Source organism: Mesoplodon mirus (assembly GCF_964341445.2).
Source record: "Mesoplodon mirus genome assembly, chromosome: 19".
Classification (NCBI taxonomy): Eukaryota; Metazoa; Chordata; class Mammalia; order Artiodactyla; family Ziphiidae; genus Mesoplodon; species Mesoplodon mirus.
The window spans coordinates 63,058,899-63,074,559 of NC_138995.1; the positions used below are offsets into that span (position 1 = coordinate 63,058,899).

General features: G+C 46.2%; 1 protein-coding gene across 2 annotated transcripts; it reads left to right on the forward strand.

Annotated features, from left to right (window-relative positions):
• Positions 1-10,593: 10,593 nt before the first annotated feature.
• On the forward strand, positions 10,594-14,279 carry LOC309795082 (zinc finger and SCAN domain-containing protein 5B-like). Of its 2 annotated transcripts, XM_082607130.1 has the most exons (5): positions 10,594-10,640; positions 11,122-11,626; positions 11,921-12,127; positions 13,057-13,207; positions 13,580-14,279. In XM_082607130.1, exons 2-5 carry the CDS (start codon positions 11,243-11,245, stop codon positions 14,224-14,226), a joined length of 1,389 nt encoding a protein of 462 aa, XP_082463256.1. In that variant the 5' UTR covers positions 10,594-10,640; positions 11,122-11,242; the 3' UTR covers positions 14,227-14,279. The 2 variants fall into 2 exon arrangements, with proteins under 2 accessions (XP_082463256.1, XP_082463255.1); XM_082607129.1 differs by lacking the exon at positions 10,594-10,640 and having other exon boundaries at positions 10,945-11,626.
• The last annotated feature ends 1,382 nt before the right edge of the window (positions 14,280-15,661 follow it).

Genomic DNA, 15,661 nt, shown 5'->3' on the forward strand with positions numbered 1-15,661 from the left:
GGAGAAAGAAAGAAAGAAAGATAATCAGATCTATAGCACCACCCCCACCCCACTCACAAAATGACACAACAGATGTTAAGAGAGTCCATAAACGTAGGAAAAAATCCAAGATACAATCGGTTCCCCGGGTCACCAGTGAGGAGATGGAGGTCCACAGACCCGCAGAGAATCTACCACAATCCCACAATCGGCCAGTGAGATGCAGGGATGCCTCCTCACTGCCCCTCTCTTGAGTCAGGGCAACGACTGAAGCTTGACTCCCCAAATCCCTTCTTTTGGGGGCGTGAAGTGGTGAAAGCAGGAGTGGGGAAGTGGGGGCGTTGGGACGACACTGACCTCTGGGTTATTTGCGGGCAGGAGAGGGAGAGGCGTCTTAATCCTAATCCAGATCCCCAACCCCAACAATAACACACCCATGTCCTTTAGAGGGTTCATTGTAATCCCTTGATTTTGGTCCAAGATGAGGAGGAACTGATTGAGGGAGATGCAGGAATATTCAGCACAATGGACAGAGGTGCTTGCTCGAAGCTGAGCCACGGAAAAGAAGGCTGCCTGTCTCCTGACGCCCAGGAAATCTCTCTTTACCTCCTTTCTCAGGCAGGAAAGAGAAAGCTTTCATGCAAATGGTTTTCAAACTGCACAAGGACCTCCTGTGTGTTGCTTCATTGTGTGTATGTGGGGGGAATTCTCTGATAAGACTGAAAAGACAAATATGGGTCTAAAACTTTAAATCTGAGCAGATTTTTACAAATGCTAAGTGGCTGGACCACGCATCACGTGGGCAGCGGTTTTTAGAACCTGCCTAACTCAAAAGAGGTACAATTCGAAATCATTCACGTGTCTGTTTAGAGAGAAACCCCCTTTCCCATCAAAACATTTAACAGCCCTCCTCAAACCATCATGGTAACCAGAGTTGTTAACAAGAAGTACACAGCCTGCCATGGTCATGATAAGGTCTGGCCCCATCTTTTTATTATGATCTTTTAGCTCATTTTATTTTACTATTAAAAAAATTTTTTTTTCACTGTACAGTTTTGCAGACTCTGAAGGAAGAGTCACTTGTGCGATATCTGGCAGGAGCATTCCCGGCAGAGCCAATGGCAGAATGCTCTCTCCTTTCCCACGCTTCTCAAGATTCTACCCCCTTTTCCATTCCACTAATAGTATCTGTGCACCTACAAGGGAGGCCAAAGCTGGAGAGATGCAGCCACTCCCATGAAGGAGCCATCTCCCACACAAGCATCTCTGTACCATTTCCCGTGCTCCCTCTGACTCAACATCGAGAGGTTGCCTTGTGTTCTTCTCTCTTTTAAAACTTTTCACAACTTGGGCTTCCCTGGTGGCGCAGTGGTTGAGAGTCCGCCTGCCGATGCAGGGGACACGGGTTCGTGCCCCGGTCCGGGAAGATCCCACATGCCGCGGAGCGGCTGGGCCCGTGAGCCATGGCCGCTGAGCCTGCGCGTCCGGAGCCTGTGCTCCGCAACGGGAGAGGCCACAACAGTGAGAGGCCCGCGTACCGCAAAAAAAAAAAAAAAGAAAAAAAAAACTTTTCACAACTTAACAACAAAAACCCAAACCACCCAATCAAAAAATGGTCAGAAGACCTAAATAAACATTTCTCCAAAGAAGAAATACAGATGGTAAATAGGCACATAAAAAGGCTCAACATCACTAATTATTAGAGTAATGCAAAACAAAACTGCAATGAGGTATCACCTCACACGTGTCAGAATGGCCATTATCAAAAAGTCTACAAATAAATGCTGGAAATGGTGTGAAGAAAAGGGAATCCTCCTACACTGTTGGTGGGAATGTATGTAGGTGCAGCTGCTATGGAAAACAGTATGGAGGTTCCTCAGAAAACTAAAAATAGAATTATCATATGATCCAGAAATCCTACTCCTGGGCATATATCCAGACAAAGCTATAATTCAAAAAGATACATGCACCCTTGGGCTTCCCTGGTGGTGCAGTGGTTGAGAGTCCACCTGCCGATGCAGGGGACACGGGTTCGTGCCCCAGTCTGGGAAGATCCCACGGGCCGCAGAGTGGCTGGGCCCGTGAGGCATGGCCGTTGAGCCTGCGCGTCTGGAGCCTGTGCTCCGCAACGGGAGAGGCCACAACAGTGAGAGGCCCGCGTACCGCAAAAAAAAAAAAAAAAAAAAAAAGATCCATGCACCCTTATGTTCATAGCAGCACTATTCACAATAGCCAAGCCATGGAAACAACCTAAATGTCCATCAACAGATGAACGGATAAAGAAGATATGTATACACACACACACACACACACACACACACAATGGAATATTACTCAGCAATAAAAAAGAATGAAATGATGCCACTTGCAGCAACATGGATGCAACTAGACATTATCAAACTAAGTGAAGTTAGTCAGAAAGAGAAAGACAAATACCATACGATATCACTTATATGTGGAATCTAAAATATGACACAGATGAATCTATGTATGAAATAGAAACAGAATCATGGACATAGAGAACAGACTGGTGGTTGCCAAGGGGGAGGAGCTGAGGAAGGATGGAGTGGGAGGTTGGGGTTAGCAGATGTAAGCTTTTATATATAGAATGGATAAACAACAAGATCCTACTGTATAGCACAGGGAACTATATTCAATATCCTGTGATAGGGGAACTTCCCTGGTGGCGCAGTGGATAAGACTGCGTGCCCCAATACATATCTCTCACTGTTGTGGCCTCTCCCGTTGCGGAGCAAAGGCTCTGGACACACAGGCTCAGCGGCCATGGCTCATGGGCCCAGCCGCTCCGTGGCATGTGGGATCTTCCCGGACCGGGGCACGAACCTGTGTCCCCTGCATCGGCAGGCGGACTCTCTACCACTGCGCCACCAGGGAAGCCCAGTTATCTATTTTATATATAGTAATGTGTATATGACAATCCCAATCTTCCAATTTATCCTCACCCTCTTCCCCCACCCCCATAACCATTAGTTTGTTTTCTACATCTATGTCTCTATTTCTGTTTTGTAAATAGATTCATTTGTAACATTTTTTAAATTCCACGTATAATGCCCGTGTTCTTAACACACACACACACACACACACACACCAATAACAAAGAAACACAAGGAAACTCTGGGTGTTGGATCGTCCTAGGTTTGGCTCCCCCTCATGGTGACAGGGTGATATAACAACTCCTAGGGCTTTGGGCTTTTTAAGGAAGAGAGATATATGTATATGCATATCCATATTCATAGCCATATATGTAGAGAGATATGCTTCCAAAAACTCTCTCAAAAGAGCAAGGAAGCGTTGTCTTTTTGTCTTGTTTATGGTTTCCTTTGCTGTGCAAAAGCTTTGAAGTTTCATTAGGTCCCATTTATTTATTTTTGTTTTTATTTCCATTGCTCTAGGAGGTGCATCAAAAAAGATCTTGCTGTGATTTATGTCAAAGAGTGTTCTTCCTATGTTTTCCTCTAAGAGTTTTACAGTGTCTGGTCTTACATTTAGGTCTCTAATCCATTTTGAGTTTATTTTTGTGTATGGTGTTAAGGAGTGTTCTAATTTCATTCTTTTACATGTAGCTGTCTAGTTTTCCCAGCACCACTTATTGAAGAGACTGTCTTTTATCCATTGTATATCCTTGCCTCCTTTGTCATAGGTGCATGGGTTTATCTCTGGGCTTTCTATCTTGTTCCATTGATCTATATTTCTGTTTTTGTACCAGTACCATATTGTCTTGATTACTGTAGCTTTGTAGTATAGTCTGAAGTCAGGGAGTCTGATTCCTCCAGCTCCGTTTTATTCCCTCAAGACCGCTTTGGCTATTCGGGTTCTTTTGTGTCTCCATACAAATTTTAAGATTTTTTGTTCTAGTTCTGTAAAAAATGCCATTGGTAATTTGATAGGGATTGCATTGAATCTGTAGATTGCTTTGGGTAGTATAGTCATTTTCACAGTATTGATTCTTCCAATCCAAGAACATGATATATCTCTCCATCTGTTGGTATCATCTTTAATTTCTTTCATCAGTGTCTTATAGTTTTCTGCATACAGGTCTTTTGTCTCCCTAGGTAGGTTTATTCCTAGGTATTTTATTCTTTTTGTTGCAGTGGTAAATGGGAGTGTTTCCTTAATTTCTCTTCCAGGTTTTTCATCATTAGTGTATAGGTATGCAAGAGATTCCTGTGCCTTAATTTTGTATCCTGCAACTTTACCAAATTCATTGATTAGCTCTAGTAGTTTTCTGGTGGCATCTTTAGGATTCTCTATGGATAGTATCATGTCAGCTGCAAACAGTGACAGTTACACCTTAATCTAATACAGTATTGCATGTCAGTTATTTCTCAGTAAAACTGGAAGGAAAAAATACATTAAGGGGATAGATCGTACATGACAAAATAAAGAAAAAACTAAAAAAAACAAGCCCGCGGAAATTTTTGAAGGTGGTGGATGTGTCTATTGCCTTGATGGCATCACAGGTGAATGCATATGTCCAAACTTACAAAGAGGTACACTTTAAATGTCTGTAATTTTTTGCTTATCAATTATACCTCAGTAAAGTGTGTGTATGTGAGAGAGAGAGAGAGAGAGAGAGACAGGGGGGGAGAGATTTGTGTCAATACACTACACACGCCAAGGACTTACAGCAGTGGTTTTTAAAGCTTTCTTTTCATTCCCAGTTGCTGGTCCTAGGAAGTCTTCTATTTCCACATTGGTGAAATGTGGATTAAGAGAACCCACTTCACAGTAAACAAACTCACGACCCTTTCTCTGCACTGCTCTGCAGCCCTGAGCGCCCACCCCTCCGGCCCTCAGACGGCTCTGTCTGTCCTCCTGGTCCTTCTTGTCATCCTGCTCAGCCTGGCGGAGACTCCAGCCTCTGCTCCTGTCCACCGGGTGAGACCTTCCTGTCCTCCTGCACACCTGTAGCATCCCCTGTCACTGCCCTCCTAGGAAGAGAGTTCTAATGTTCCTGGCTGAGATGGGGCCAGGGAACAAGTTGTGAAAATATGAGAAGAGGGACTTCCCTGGCAGTCCAGTGGTTAAGACTCTGCGCTTCCAATGCAGGGGGACAGGTTTGATCCCTGGTTGGGGAACTAAGATCCCACATACCACGGGGCATGACCAAATAAATAAATAAATAAAATATGAGAAGAAAGATGCGGAGTTGATTTCACCTCCTCGGTCCCAGAAGGGTAGAGCAGAACACGGGTGGAATACAGGGAGTGGGGGCTCAGCTTATCCAAAGCAAAAACTTCCTAATGACTAGTGTTTGCCCAGAGATGCCCAAAGATGCCTTCCAAGGTAGAGCTTCCCGTCATTGTAAATCTTCAAGGCTGTAACAAGCAGGATAACTCCCTGGAGGGCGTGTTAACATACAAGGCACTGAGTGCCATCCCCAGAGTTTGTGGTGGGTTGAGTCTACATTTCTAACCAGTTCCCAGGCAATGCTGGTGCTGGTGGTCCTGAGACCACATTTTGAGACCCCCTGATTCAGAGCCTGGGCCGTGGAGACCGGGCTGAGTTGGAAGTCCCGTTCTGTCACTTTCTAGCTGTATGACTTCTGGCATGTTGCCTATTGTCTCTCTCTGTTGACGATCCTCTGCAGGGAGCAGGGGTGGCAGGCTCTTAGAATGACCTTCAGCAGGTAGTCAGTGTGACTGCCGCATGTTGGGGTACCAGCTATGCTCCATGGTGGCTGGGGGTAAGCCAATTCAGTTTCTTTGAGTTTCTCTCTTTCTATATAACTAGGGGATAATGATCCCCATCTGATGGGATGTTCAGGGGATTTTGACATGGGCTAGTTGGTGTGGGGTGGTTTCTTTCTTGGCCCCAGGACCAGTGCTAAACCCTGAACATGCACTGGCCAGTTCTATCCGGCAAATTCGAATGTAGACTTTATCGTGTTACTTCCCTTTGACAGAATGGAAAACCAAGGCTTATCAGCAAGACAGGAATTAACAAGTGAACATCATGATCTAGACAGACAAAACTGCAAAGTGAATGGATGTGTTTCCTAGGCCATAATCCTTTGGAGTATAGGTACATAATAATTATTCAATAAATGTATGTTATTCCTATTACGTTAAAAAAAAAGAAAAAAGAAAACCAAGACTTAAATATTCAGGACACATAATTGTTAAGACTCTCATATCTGCTTGGGTCTGAATTGTAGCTCTGCTATGAATCGTGTTCATTCAGGCAATTAGCCCAACCTTTCTGAGCCTCAGTTCCTTCTTCTGTTAAACAAGGCTCGTAATGATTGTTACCTGCCAGGGTTGTTGGGGGGATTAGGTGAGTGAATATGTCAAGGACTAGCCCCAGAGCCGGCTTCATGGGCAAGCAGCCTGCAGAGCCACGCAGGACCCCAGCCAGGAGGGGCCCCACATGCTGATACCCTGCTGTCATCTTGAAATCCGTAATCGTGTTCATCGAGGGGCCTCATAGTTTCATTTTGCGCTGGGCCCCCTAGATTAGGTAGCCAGTCTTCCTTGGAACGGACGCTGGCAGGTAGTAAAACCCACAGTCAATGTTAGCCGTGATAATGATCAAAGCAACTCAGCACCTCACCTGCAGCCATCCAGTGATGCAGCCTGGATTTGATCCTGGGTGTGTGTGTGTGTATGTGAGAGAGAGAGAGAGAGATTTGTGTCAATACACTACACACGTCAAGGACTTACAGCAGTGGTTTTTAAAGCTTTCTTTTCATTCCCAGTTGCTGGTCTTAGGAAGTCTTCCATTTCCACATTGGTGAAATGTGGATTAAGAGAACCCACTTCACAGACTAGTGGTTAAGCGGCGTGCTGACCCACGTCTTCCCAGACCTGTGGGATGCTGGCTGCCCTTTCTGTCTCTGAGTCTTCTCGCTCCATCTCTGTCCAAGGGTGAGGAGGCTGGACCCTCAACAGTGCTGGCTATCTCCTGGGTTGCGGTGAGCGAGCCTGCTCTGAGCGCTCCATCCCTGGCTTGGGCCTGTGAGCAGTGCATTGGCAACCCTGTAACAACCCTAAACTCACATTCCCGCAAGGCCATGGGCTTTATTTCCTGACCTGTCTTTAGGGTTAGTCTAACAGAGTGATGGGCTGCATGGATCCGGGAGCCAGAACGCTGGCTTCAAGTCCTGGCTGTGCCCCTGGCTTGGTGTGCCACCTTCATCTCTCAACACCAGAGTTTCCTCATCTGTGACAGTGGGTATAACAACGTCCCCCTGCTGCATGAGGATGCTGTGAGGATTAGATAAACTACAGCAATTCCTGGGAGGATCCTCCATCCTTGCTCCCCGTTCCCCCAAGCTCATCTCCATTGGGTACTTGCTGTATACTTGGGATGTGCTGCTTCGTGACAGTTAAATCAGTCACATGCCAACACTTCAGTGACACAACGGTGTGGCAGAGCGGAGAGGATGTGAGGTTTGGATCCAGACGCAGTTGGGCTCAAACCCAAGTTCTGCCACTTCGTGGTGGGGTCACGTTGAGCAAAGTCTACTTGTCAAAGCCACAGTCCTCTCCCTGGCAAGTAGGGATGGTCAGCACGTAGCCTGTTCCCCCCGATTCGGTGGAGGTGCCCCATCCGACGAGCAGTGCTCTGGGTCTGCTGGATTCTGTGTGTTCTCCCTGCCTTTAAAGACCACCTGGTCGTGCCCCCCCGCCCCAATCCCCGGCCAGGACTGATGGAGGCCGGAAGGAGAAGATAGCCCTCGGGATCCCAGACCTGTGGAAGGCCATTGGTGAGTGAATGGGTAGTTAGACTGCCCTGCCCTCCATCCCCAGCACTCTATTCCACCTGCCTGTTGCTGGTTTTGGAAACTGTTTGTTTTTTTTTCAACTGTAAAATAAATTTACTGCTGATAACTTTATAGATTTACTCCTTGTTTTTTTTTTAACATCTTTATTGGAGTATAATTGCTTTACAATGGTGTGTTAGTTTCTGCTTTATAACAAAGGGAATCAGCTATACATATATCCCCATATCTCTTCCCTCTTGCGTCTCCTTCCCTCCCACCCTCCCTATCCCACCCCTCTAGGTGAAAAATATGGAATGCTTCACGAATTTGCGTGTCATCCTTGCGCAGGGGCCATGCTAATCTTCTCTGTATCGTTCCAATTTTAGTATATGTGCTGCCGAAGTGAGCACATACTCCCCGTTTTTGATGTTACAAACTTTAGGGTCTTTGAGATATGCAGGATCCTTGTATGTAACTGATGTAAACCCCATTATTTGAGCTCTCTCTCACTCTTTCGGGTCTTTGTTGCTGGGCGCCGGCTTTCTCTAGTTGGCGAGCACGGGCTTCTCTTGTTGCGGAACATGGGCTCTAGGTGCACGGGCTTCAGTAGTTGTGGCACGCGGACTCTAGAGTGCAGGCTCAGTAGTTGTGGCACAAGGGCTTAGTTGCTCCGTAGCATGTGGGATCTTCCCGGACCAGGGCTCGAACCCATGTCCCCTGCATTGGCAGGCGGATTCTTTTTTTTTTTTCTTTTGCGGTACGCGGGCCTCTCACTGTTGTGGCCTCTCCCGTTGTGGAGCACAGGCTCCGGACGCGCAGGCTCAGCGGCCATGGCTCACGGGCCCAGCCGCTCCACGGCATGTGGGATCTTCCCAGACCGGGGCACGAACCCGTATCCCCTGCATCGGCAGGCGGACTCTCAACCACTGCGCCACCAGGGAAGCCCAGCAGGCGGATTCTTAACCACTGCACCACCAGGGAAGTCCCAAGCGTATGTTTTTTAAAATAAAGTTTTTGCTTTGTGTTCTTCTTTCAACAATGCATGTCTTGGGCTTCCCTGGTGGCGCAGTGGTTGAGAATCTGCCTGCCAATGCAGGGGACACGGGTTTGAGCCCTGGTCTGGGAAGATCCCACATGCTGCGGAGCAACTGGGCCCATGAGCCACAACTACTGAGCCTGCGCGTCTGGAGCCTGTGCTCCACAACAAGAGAGGCCGCGATAGTGAGAGGCCCACGCATCACGATGAAGAGTGACCCCCGCTCGCCACAACTAGAGAAAGCCCTCGCACAGAAACGAAGACCCAACACAGCCAAAAATAAATAAATAAATAAATAAACCCCGAAAAACAAAAAAACAATGCATGTCTTATTGGTTTTCAGTACTTCATTATGAAACTGAAGCTGCTGATGATTGTCTTCCTGTTAGGAGTGATTTCATTGTAAAATAGGATGCTCCTGGCATGGCAGCCAGGTAAAATATAGGAAAAACAGTGAAATTTAAATTTCAAATAAACAAACACATTTTTGTCAAAGAGTGTTCTGTGTGTTTCCTCTTCTAAGTCTTTTTTACATTGAGTAGATGATAGCTGTGGTTTTCTCTACCTGGCCTTTATTATGTTGAAATATGTTCCCTCTATACTTGTTGAGATAAAGTCTTCCTATTTGGATAGGATGTCATTCTTTTTCCCCATTGGTGTACACCCTCTGGCTTTCTAAATGCCTACTCAGAAATAGGTTCTTCTCCTTGGATGGATTTAGAGACTGTCATATGGAATGAAGTAAGTCAGAAAGTGAAAAACAAATATCGTATATTAACGCATATATGTGGAACCTAGAAAAATGGTACAGATGAACCGGTTTGCAGGGCAGAAATAGAGACACAGATGTAGAGAACAAACGTATGGACACCAAGGGGGGAAAGTGGCGGGGTGGTGGTGGTGGTGGGATGAATTGGGAGCTTGGGATTGACATATATTCACTAATATGTATAAATTAGATAACAAATAAGAACCTGCTGTGTAAAAAAATAAATAAAATAGGGCTTCCCCAGTGGCGCAGTGGTTAAGAATCCACCTGCCAATGCAGGGGACATGGGTTCGAGCCCTGGTCCGGGAAGATCACACATTCCGCGGAGCAACTAAACCTGTGGGCCACAACTACTGGACCTGCGCTCTAAAGCCCGCATGCCACAACTACTGAAGCCTGCGTGCCTAGATCCCGTGCTCCGCAACAAGAGAAGCCACCACAATGAGAAGCCTGCACACAGCAATGAAGAGTAGCCCCCACTCGCCACAACTAGAGAAAGCCCACGCGCAGCAACAAAGACCCAACATAGCCAAAAATAAATAAATAAATAAATAAATTTTAAAAATAACTTTTAAAAAATAATAAATAAATAAAATAAAATTTTAAAATTCAAAAAAAAAAAGAGATAGGTTCTTCGCATACTTCAGCTCATCGGCTGCTTTTAAACAAAAGTCTTTTACAACTTATTTCATGAGAAAAGAAAAAAGATTAGGTAATCCAATTTGGTTACAACAATCAGATCTCAATTCTCTAACTCCCTCGAACTCTGCAGGCAGTGAGAGTAAATTCACTAGATCGGGAAAACAAATCTGTTTTCCCCCAAAATGCAAACCATAAAGTCTAACATAAATAAAATACGATAAAGAAAATCTACAAAAAACCAACATGGAGTCCTCTTTAACAAATCATGGTTTCTCCTGGTGGAGTTTCCATGGGAAATTGAATCTACCCAGATTATCTAAAATGGTTCCATCCAAGACCTTTATCCAATCATTGGGATGATGAGGTTATAGGAAGGGACCCCTGGAATTTCCCCTGGCTCTTATATAAATAGAGACATTTCAGCTCCAGACACACTTTGAGAGCCAGTCCCGGACTTGAGGAGGCTGAAGGCAAGAGGGCTCCAAGAGGTAAGTGACATGTGGGAATGTCTAAAGAGAATGCTTAGAAATCAGGAGAGATGGAGGTGGGTTTCAGAAAGGTTTGGCTTTCTACTCATCTTGCGTTAGCTCTGAGACCTTGGGAAAGCAGCAGATCTCCCTCAAACCCCACACTAACTATGGTTGATTGTTGAACTCTTCTGTGAGATGAGAAGAATGTTTCTACACTCCATGGTGTGGTGTGCTGTGGTTCATTTTTTCAACTAGGGTTTCTGAACCGTGGCGCTATGGATAGTTTGACCAGACATTTTTTTGTTTTCCTATAAAGGTGGATGTCAGAATTATAATAGAGTGGATTATTGTCTGCGGTATGAAATATTGAACCAGTGGGGTAGTAATGCCCAGTATTTGGATGTGGGATGTATGGGAGAGGGAAGGGTGGAATAAAATGAAACTCATCTGGTTCATTCTTTTCCTTTCCTTTTCTTTTCTTTTTTTTTTTTTACCCCAGCCTTCTGAACAGTGACTCTACAGCTGAGAAGAAGCAGAAGAAATCCCTTTCCACAGAGTTCAATTGACACCAGCTCTACAAGTGTTTCCTCAGAGTCCTATTGGAAAATTCCTCCATCAACATGGCTGAGGACCAGACATTTTTCTGGGGTCGAGGAAAACTCCCCGACAGCCCTGGATCAGAGTCACCAGTGTCTGTGCCACACCAAGATACACTTGTGGAAAAAGCAGACTGTGACCAGGAAACGTGGCATGTTCACTTCAGAACATTTATGAGCTCAGAGGAATCCAACCCCATCCAGGATCTGAGGAGACTCCGTGAGCTCTGCCATCTGTGGTTGAGGCCAGATCTTCACACCAAGGAGCAGATGATGGACAAGCTGGTGCTGGAGCAGTTTATGATCTGCATGCCGCTGGAGTGCCAGGTCTTAGTCAAGGAAACGGGGGTGCAGAGTTGCAAAGCCTTGGAGGACATGCTAAGAAATAAGCAGAAACCCAAGAAGTGTGTGAGTAGGAACCTTGGGATTGGTATGGGAAAGGGAGAGATGGGATGGGACCTGCAAGCTGGGGGTTGAACAAGATAGGACCTGAGTGGTTGACTCTAAATCAGTAATTTTCAAATGGGTGAGAGGTTTCTTTGGGCATCGTTGGGAGTTATTTTTGGCTGTCCCAACTTGAGGGATGTAGATCTTTTAAACAAAAAAAAGTGTGCTTGTATGGTACGATGCCATTGGATGCCTTGAGAGCTGCTTTCCAGGTCATATAGGAGACTGATCTCGATTGAGTTTTTTCCCTCACAGACCATAGTCCGCATACAAGGACAGGAATTTCTTGTGCGAAGCTCAGAAGTTGAGACGGTTGAATCTGAGGCCAGTGACATGAACAATGAGAGAGGCCAATGCAGGGAACCCCAATCCCCTGTGAGTGAGATACCTCCAGAGAACGGCCAGCAGAAAAGACAAGAGCTGCATATTCTGGCAGGAGCCAAGGACCTGTCAAGGGGGCAGGTGAGTGTGTGATGCCCTGGTCTCTGGAGAGAGTCCGGGAGAACTTAGAAGAGGTTCAGGTGGACATTGCTGCTAGAGTAATTGGGAGTTTTGGCAAAGGACAGGAATGGACCCATTGGCTTCAGGGATTTTCATGGATGCCTTCAGTTCCTAGACATTTTCCAGCTTGTGTGAGAATGAAGACTCATCCATCTTTGTCCCTTTGCCATGAATATGTGTAGTTTTAAGAGTGGGGAGAAAGGAATCCTGCCTCAGTGGAATGGTGCTAGGTCAGTTTGCCGCGGGTAAATGCACTGACAGCTGATTTCCACATGGTTGCTTTCCTCAGAGGCACTTCATAGTTCATAATATGGTCAACCCTTGGAGTTGAAGGAGTGGTTCCCAATTCGACTCATTTTTCCTCCTAGAGGACACTGGAGAATGTCTGGAGACAGCTGATTTGTCCAAATGGGGTTGGGTGTGGGGGAGGGGATGCTATTGATTTCTAGTGAGTAGAGACCAGGGATGCTGCTCATCATCTTACCATGTACTGCGTAACCACCATAAGAAGGACGAATTCAAACAAAGTAGGAAAAAGTGATGAACTTGGGAGAATGAACCCAGGGTCCTTTGCTTCCAGAGTCAGGGGCAGGGAGTATTGGGATGACACAGAGAGTTGTATGCATTGAGAATTCAGAGTGCCAACTGTGGTATCCAGACTTGATTGCAAGATGTGGCCAGTAGAGATCAAGGACAGACTTAGGTATCAGGAGATGATTATCAACTGGGGTGATGGGGGTGGCCCAGAAGTCAGGGCATATCCCCCAAACTGATATTAAGAAAGTTGGAGTCTTAGATCATGATATGACAGGGATGGGGAAAGAGGAAACAGAGCTTTCCATGGACTAAGGTAGATGGGTTATTGACTCCGCTTGGTTGCTCCTTGTCAGGACCAGAATGGTCTCCTGCCAGAGACCTTTCCTGAAACAGGTGAAATGGAGGGTCTGACATCCAAGGAGAACTTGGAGAAAGACCTGATGGAAGACATGGAAGAGACAAGAACCCATCAATCTCAAGAGCCTGAACCTCTGAAAGGTCCTGGTGAGTCTGGAAACTTGGAATTCAGAGGAGTTAGTAACTCCCTTCCTATGGTGGTTTGGGGCTGGGTACCCAGCATTACCATCCCTTGGGCAGGGGTGGGGAGTTGGTTCTCCAAACAAACCTTCTCTATCATCCCCTTTCCAGAGTGTGTCATAATCTAGACTCTTAGGTAGTTTAGTTGATGGGAAGTTCTCTGCCACATCAGCGCTGGGTTTCAATGAGGTTGGCACCACGGAAAATGTTCCTTGTTAAATGCTGTGTGCTGAATCTCTTTTTTCAGAACATTCTGAGAGGGCAGAGGGTGGGAAGAATCCCCAAGAAGGAATTCAGATTTCAAATGTGGATGCTGAGCGTTTTCCTCTTGTGTTCCAGAGGGAGAAGTTTCTACTAAGTGTGGATACAGAAAAGGTTCTCTGAGGGGTCTAAGAAGTTTCAAAAGGAAATGGGCCAACAGTCCCAGTTTCCAAGAAGTACATCAAGAAGCAGCCACATCTTTGGACAAAGGAGAATTCTCAGGACAACTTGGGTCGCCTTTCATTGATTCACCTAGCACGGTGGGACCCAACATTCTTCCTGAGAGAAAAGAAGCCCGGGCATGGGCACCCTATGAATGTAGGGAATGCAAGAAGAGATTTCCTTATCCATCTCAGCTTACCCTTCACGAGAGGACACACACAGGAGAGAGACCTTTTCGATGCAACACGTGTGCCAAAGGGTTCAAGCAGGCTTCGGACCTGCGAGCTCACGAGCGGATCCACACAGGCAAGAAGCCATACTGCTGTGATCTCTGCCCCAAGAAGTTCACCCACGACTCGACGCTGCGTGCTCACCAGAGGACCCACACCAAGGAGAAGCCTTTCCGATGTGAGCACTGTGACAAAGCCTTCAGCCACAAAGGGAACCTCAATGTTCACCAACGCACCCACTCTGGGCTCAAACCCTACGTGTGTCCCGAGTGTCACAGTGCCTTCTGTCAGCTGGGGACCTTCAAACGCCACCAGAAAATACATTCCAAATAACTCACCCCAGTCCCTGCCCTCAGATGCCAGTCCCTTCTGATCCAAGAAGGAAATTCAGGATAATATGTTACTCATGTAATATCAAGAAATGATGACATTTGGGCTTCCCTGGTGGCGCAGTGGTTGAGAGTCCGCCTGCCAATGCAGGGGACACGGGTTCGTGCCCCGGTCCGGGAAGATCCCACATGCCGTGGAGCGGCTGGGCCCGTGAGCCATGGCTGCTGGGCCTGTGTGTCCAGAGCCTGTGCTCCACAACGGGAGAGGCCACAATAGTGAGAGGCCCGTGTACCGTGCAAAAAAAAAGAAAAAAAAGAAATGATGACATTTGAAGAATTTAGGATTATACTGGAACCTAATGGGGTTCCATTCACATGAATTAGGAGGATCCTTGAGTGATAACTTATAGTTCCCTTTGGATTTTGTTTTCTACTTTAGTGTAGTCTATGCTTTTCTGATAAGCTTTTGCTTTGTGTTCTTCTTCCAATGAAGTCATGTTTCATTGGTTTTCAGTACTTCATCGTGAAACTGAGGCTGCTGTTGACTGTCTTCCTGTTAGGCATGATTTCACTGTAAAATAGGATGCTCCATGTAGGGTGGCCAGATTAAATACAGGATAACCAGTGAAATTTAAATTTCAAATAAACAAACACTTTTCTGTCAAAGAGTGTTCTGTGTATTTCCTCCTCCAAGACTTCTACGTGGAGTAGATAATAGCTGTGTTCTTGTCTATGTGGCCTTTATTATGTTGAAATATGTTTCCTCTATACTTGTTCAGATATTGCTTCCTTAGGTGTTTAGAAAATGGAAGGCTTCCTAAATTGATAGGCATCATTCTTTTTCCCTACAGGTGTTCAACCTCTGGTTTTCTAAATGCCTACTCAGAAATAGATTCTTACAGTTGAGCTCATCAGCTGATATTAGAAAAAAAGTCTTTAAAAAATTTTAAAAAACTTTTTATTAATTTTATTTATTTATTTTGGCTGCATTGGGCCTTTGTTGCTGCATGTGGGCTTCCTCTCACTGCAGCGAGCAGGGGCTACTCTTCATTGTGGTGCGAGGGCTTCTCATTGCGGTGGCTTCTCTTGTTGTGGAGCACAGTCTCTAGGCACGCAGGCTTCAGTAGTTGTGGCTTGCTGGCTCTAGAGCGCAGGCTCCGTCATTGTGGCTCATGGGCTTAGTTGCTCCGCAGCATGTGGGATCTCCCTGGACTAGGGATCAAACCCCTGTTCCCTGCCTTGGCAGAAGGATTCTTAGCCATTGTGCCACAAAGGAAGTCCTAGAAAAAAGTCTTTTAAGCCTTTTTTTTTTTTTTCGGTATGCGGGCCTCTCACTGCCGTGGCCTCTCCCATCACGGAGCACAGGCTCCGGATGCGCAGGCCCAGTGGCCACGGCTCACGGGCTCAGCCGCTCCGCGGCATGTGGGATCCTCCCGGAC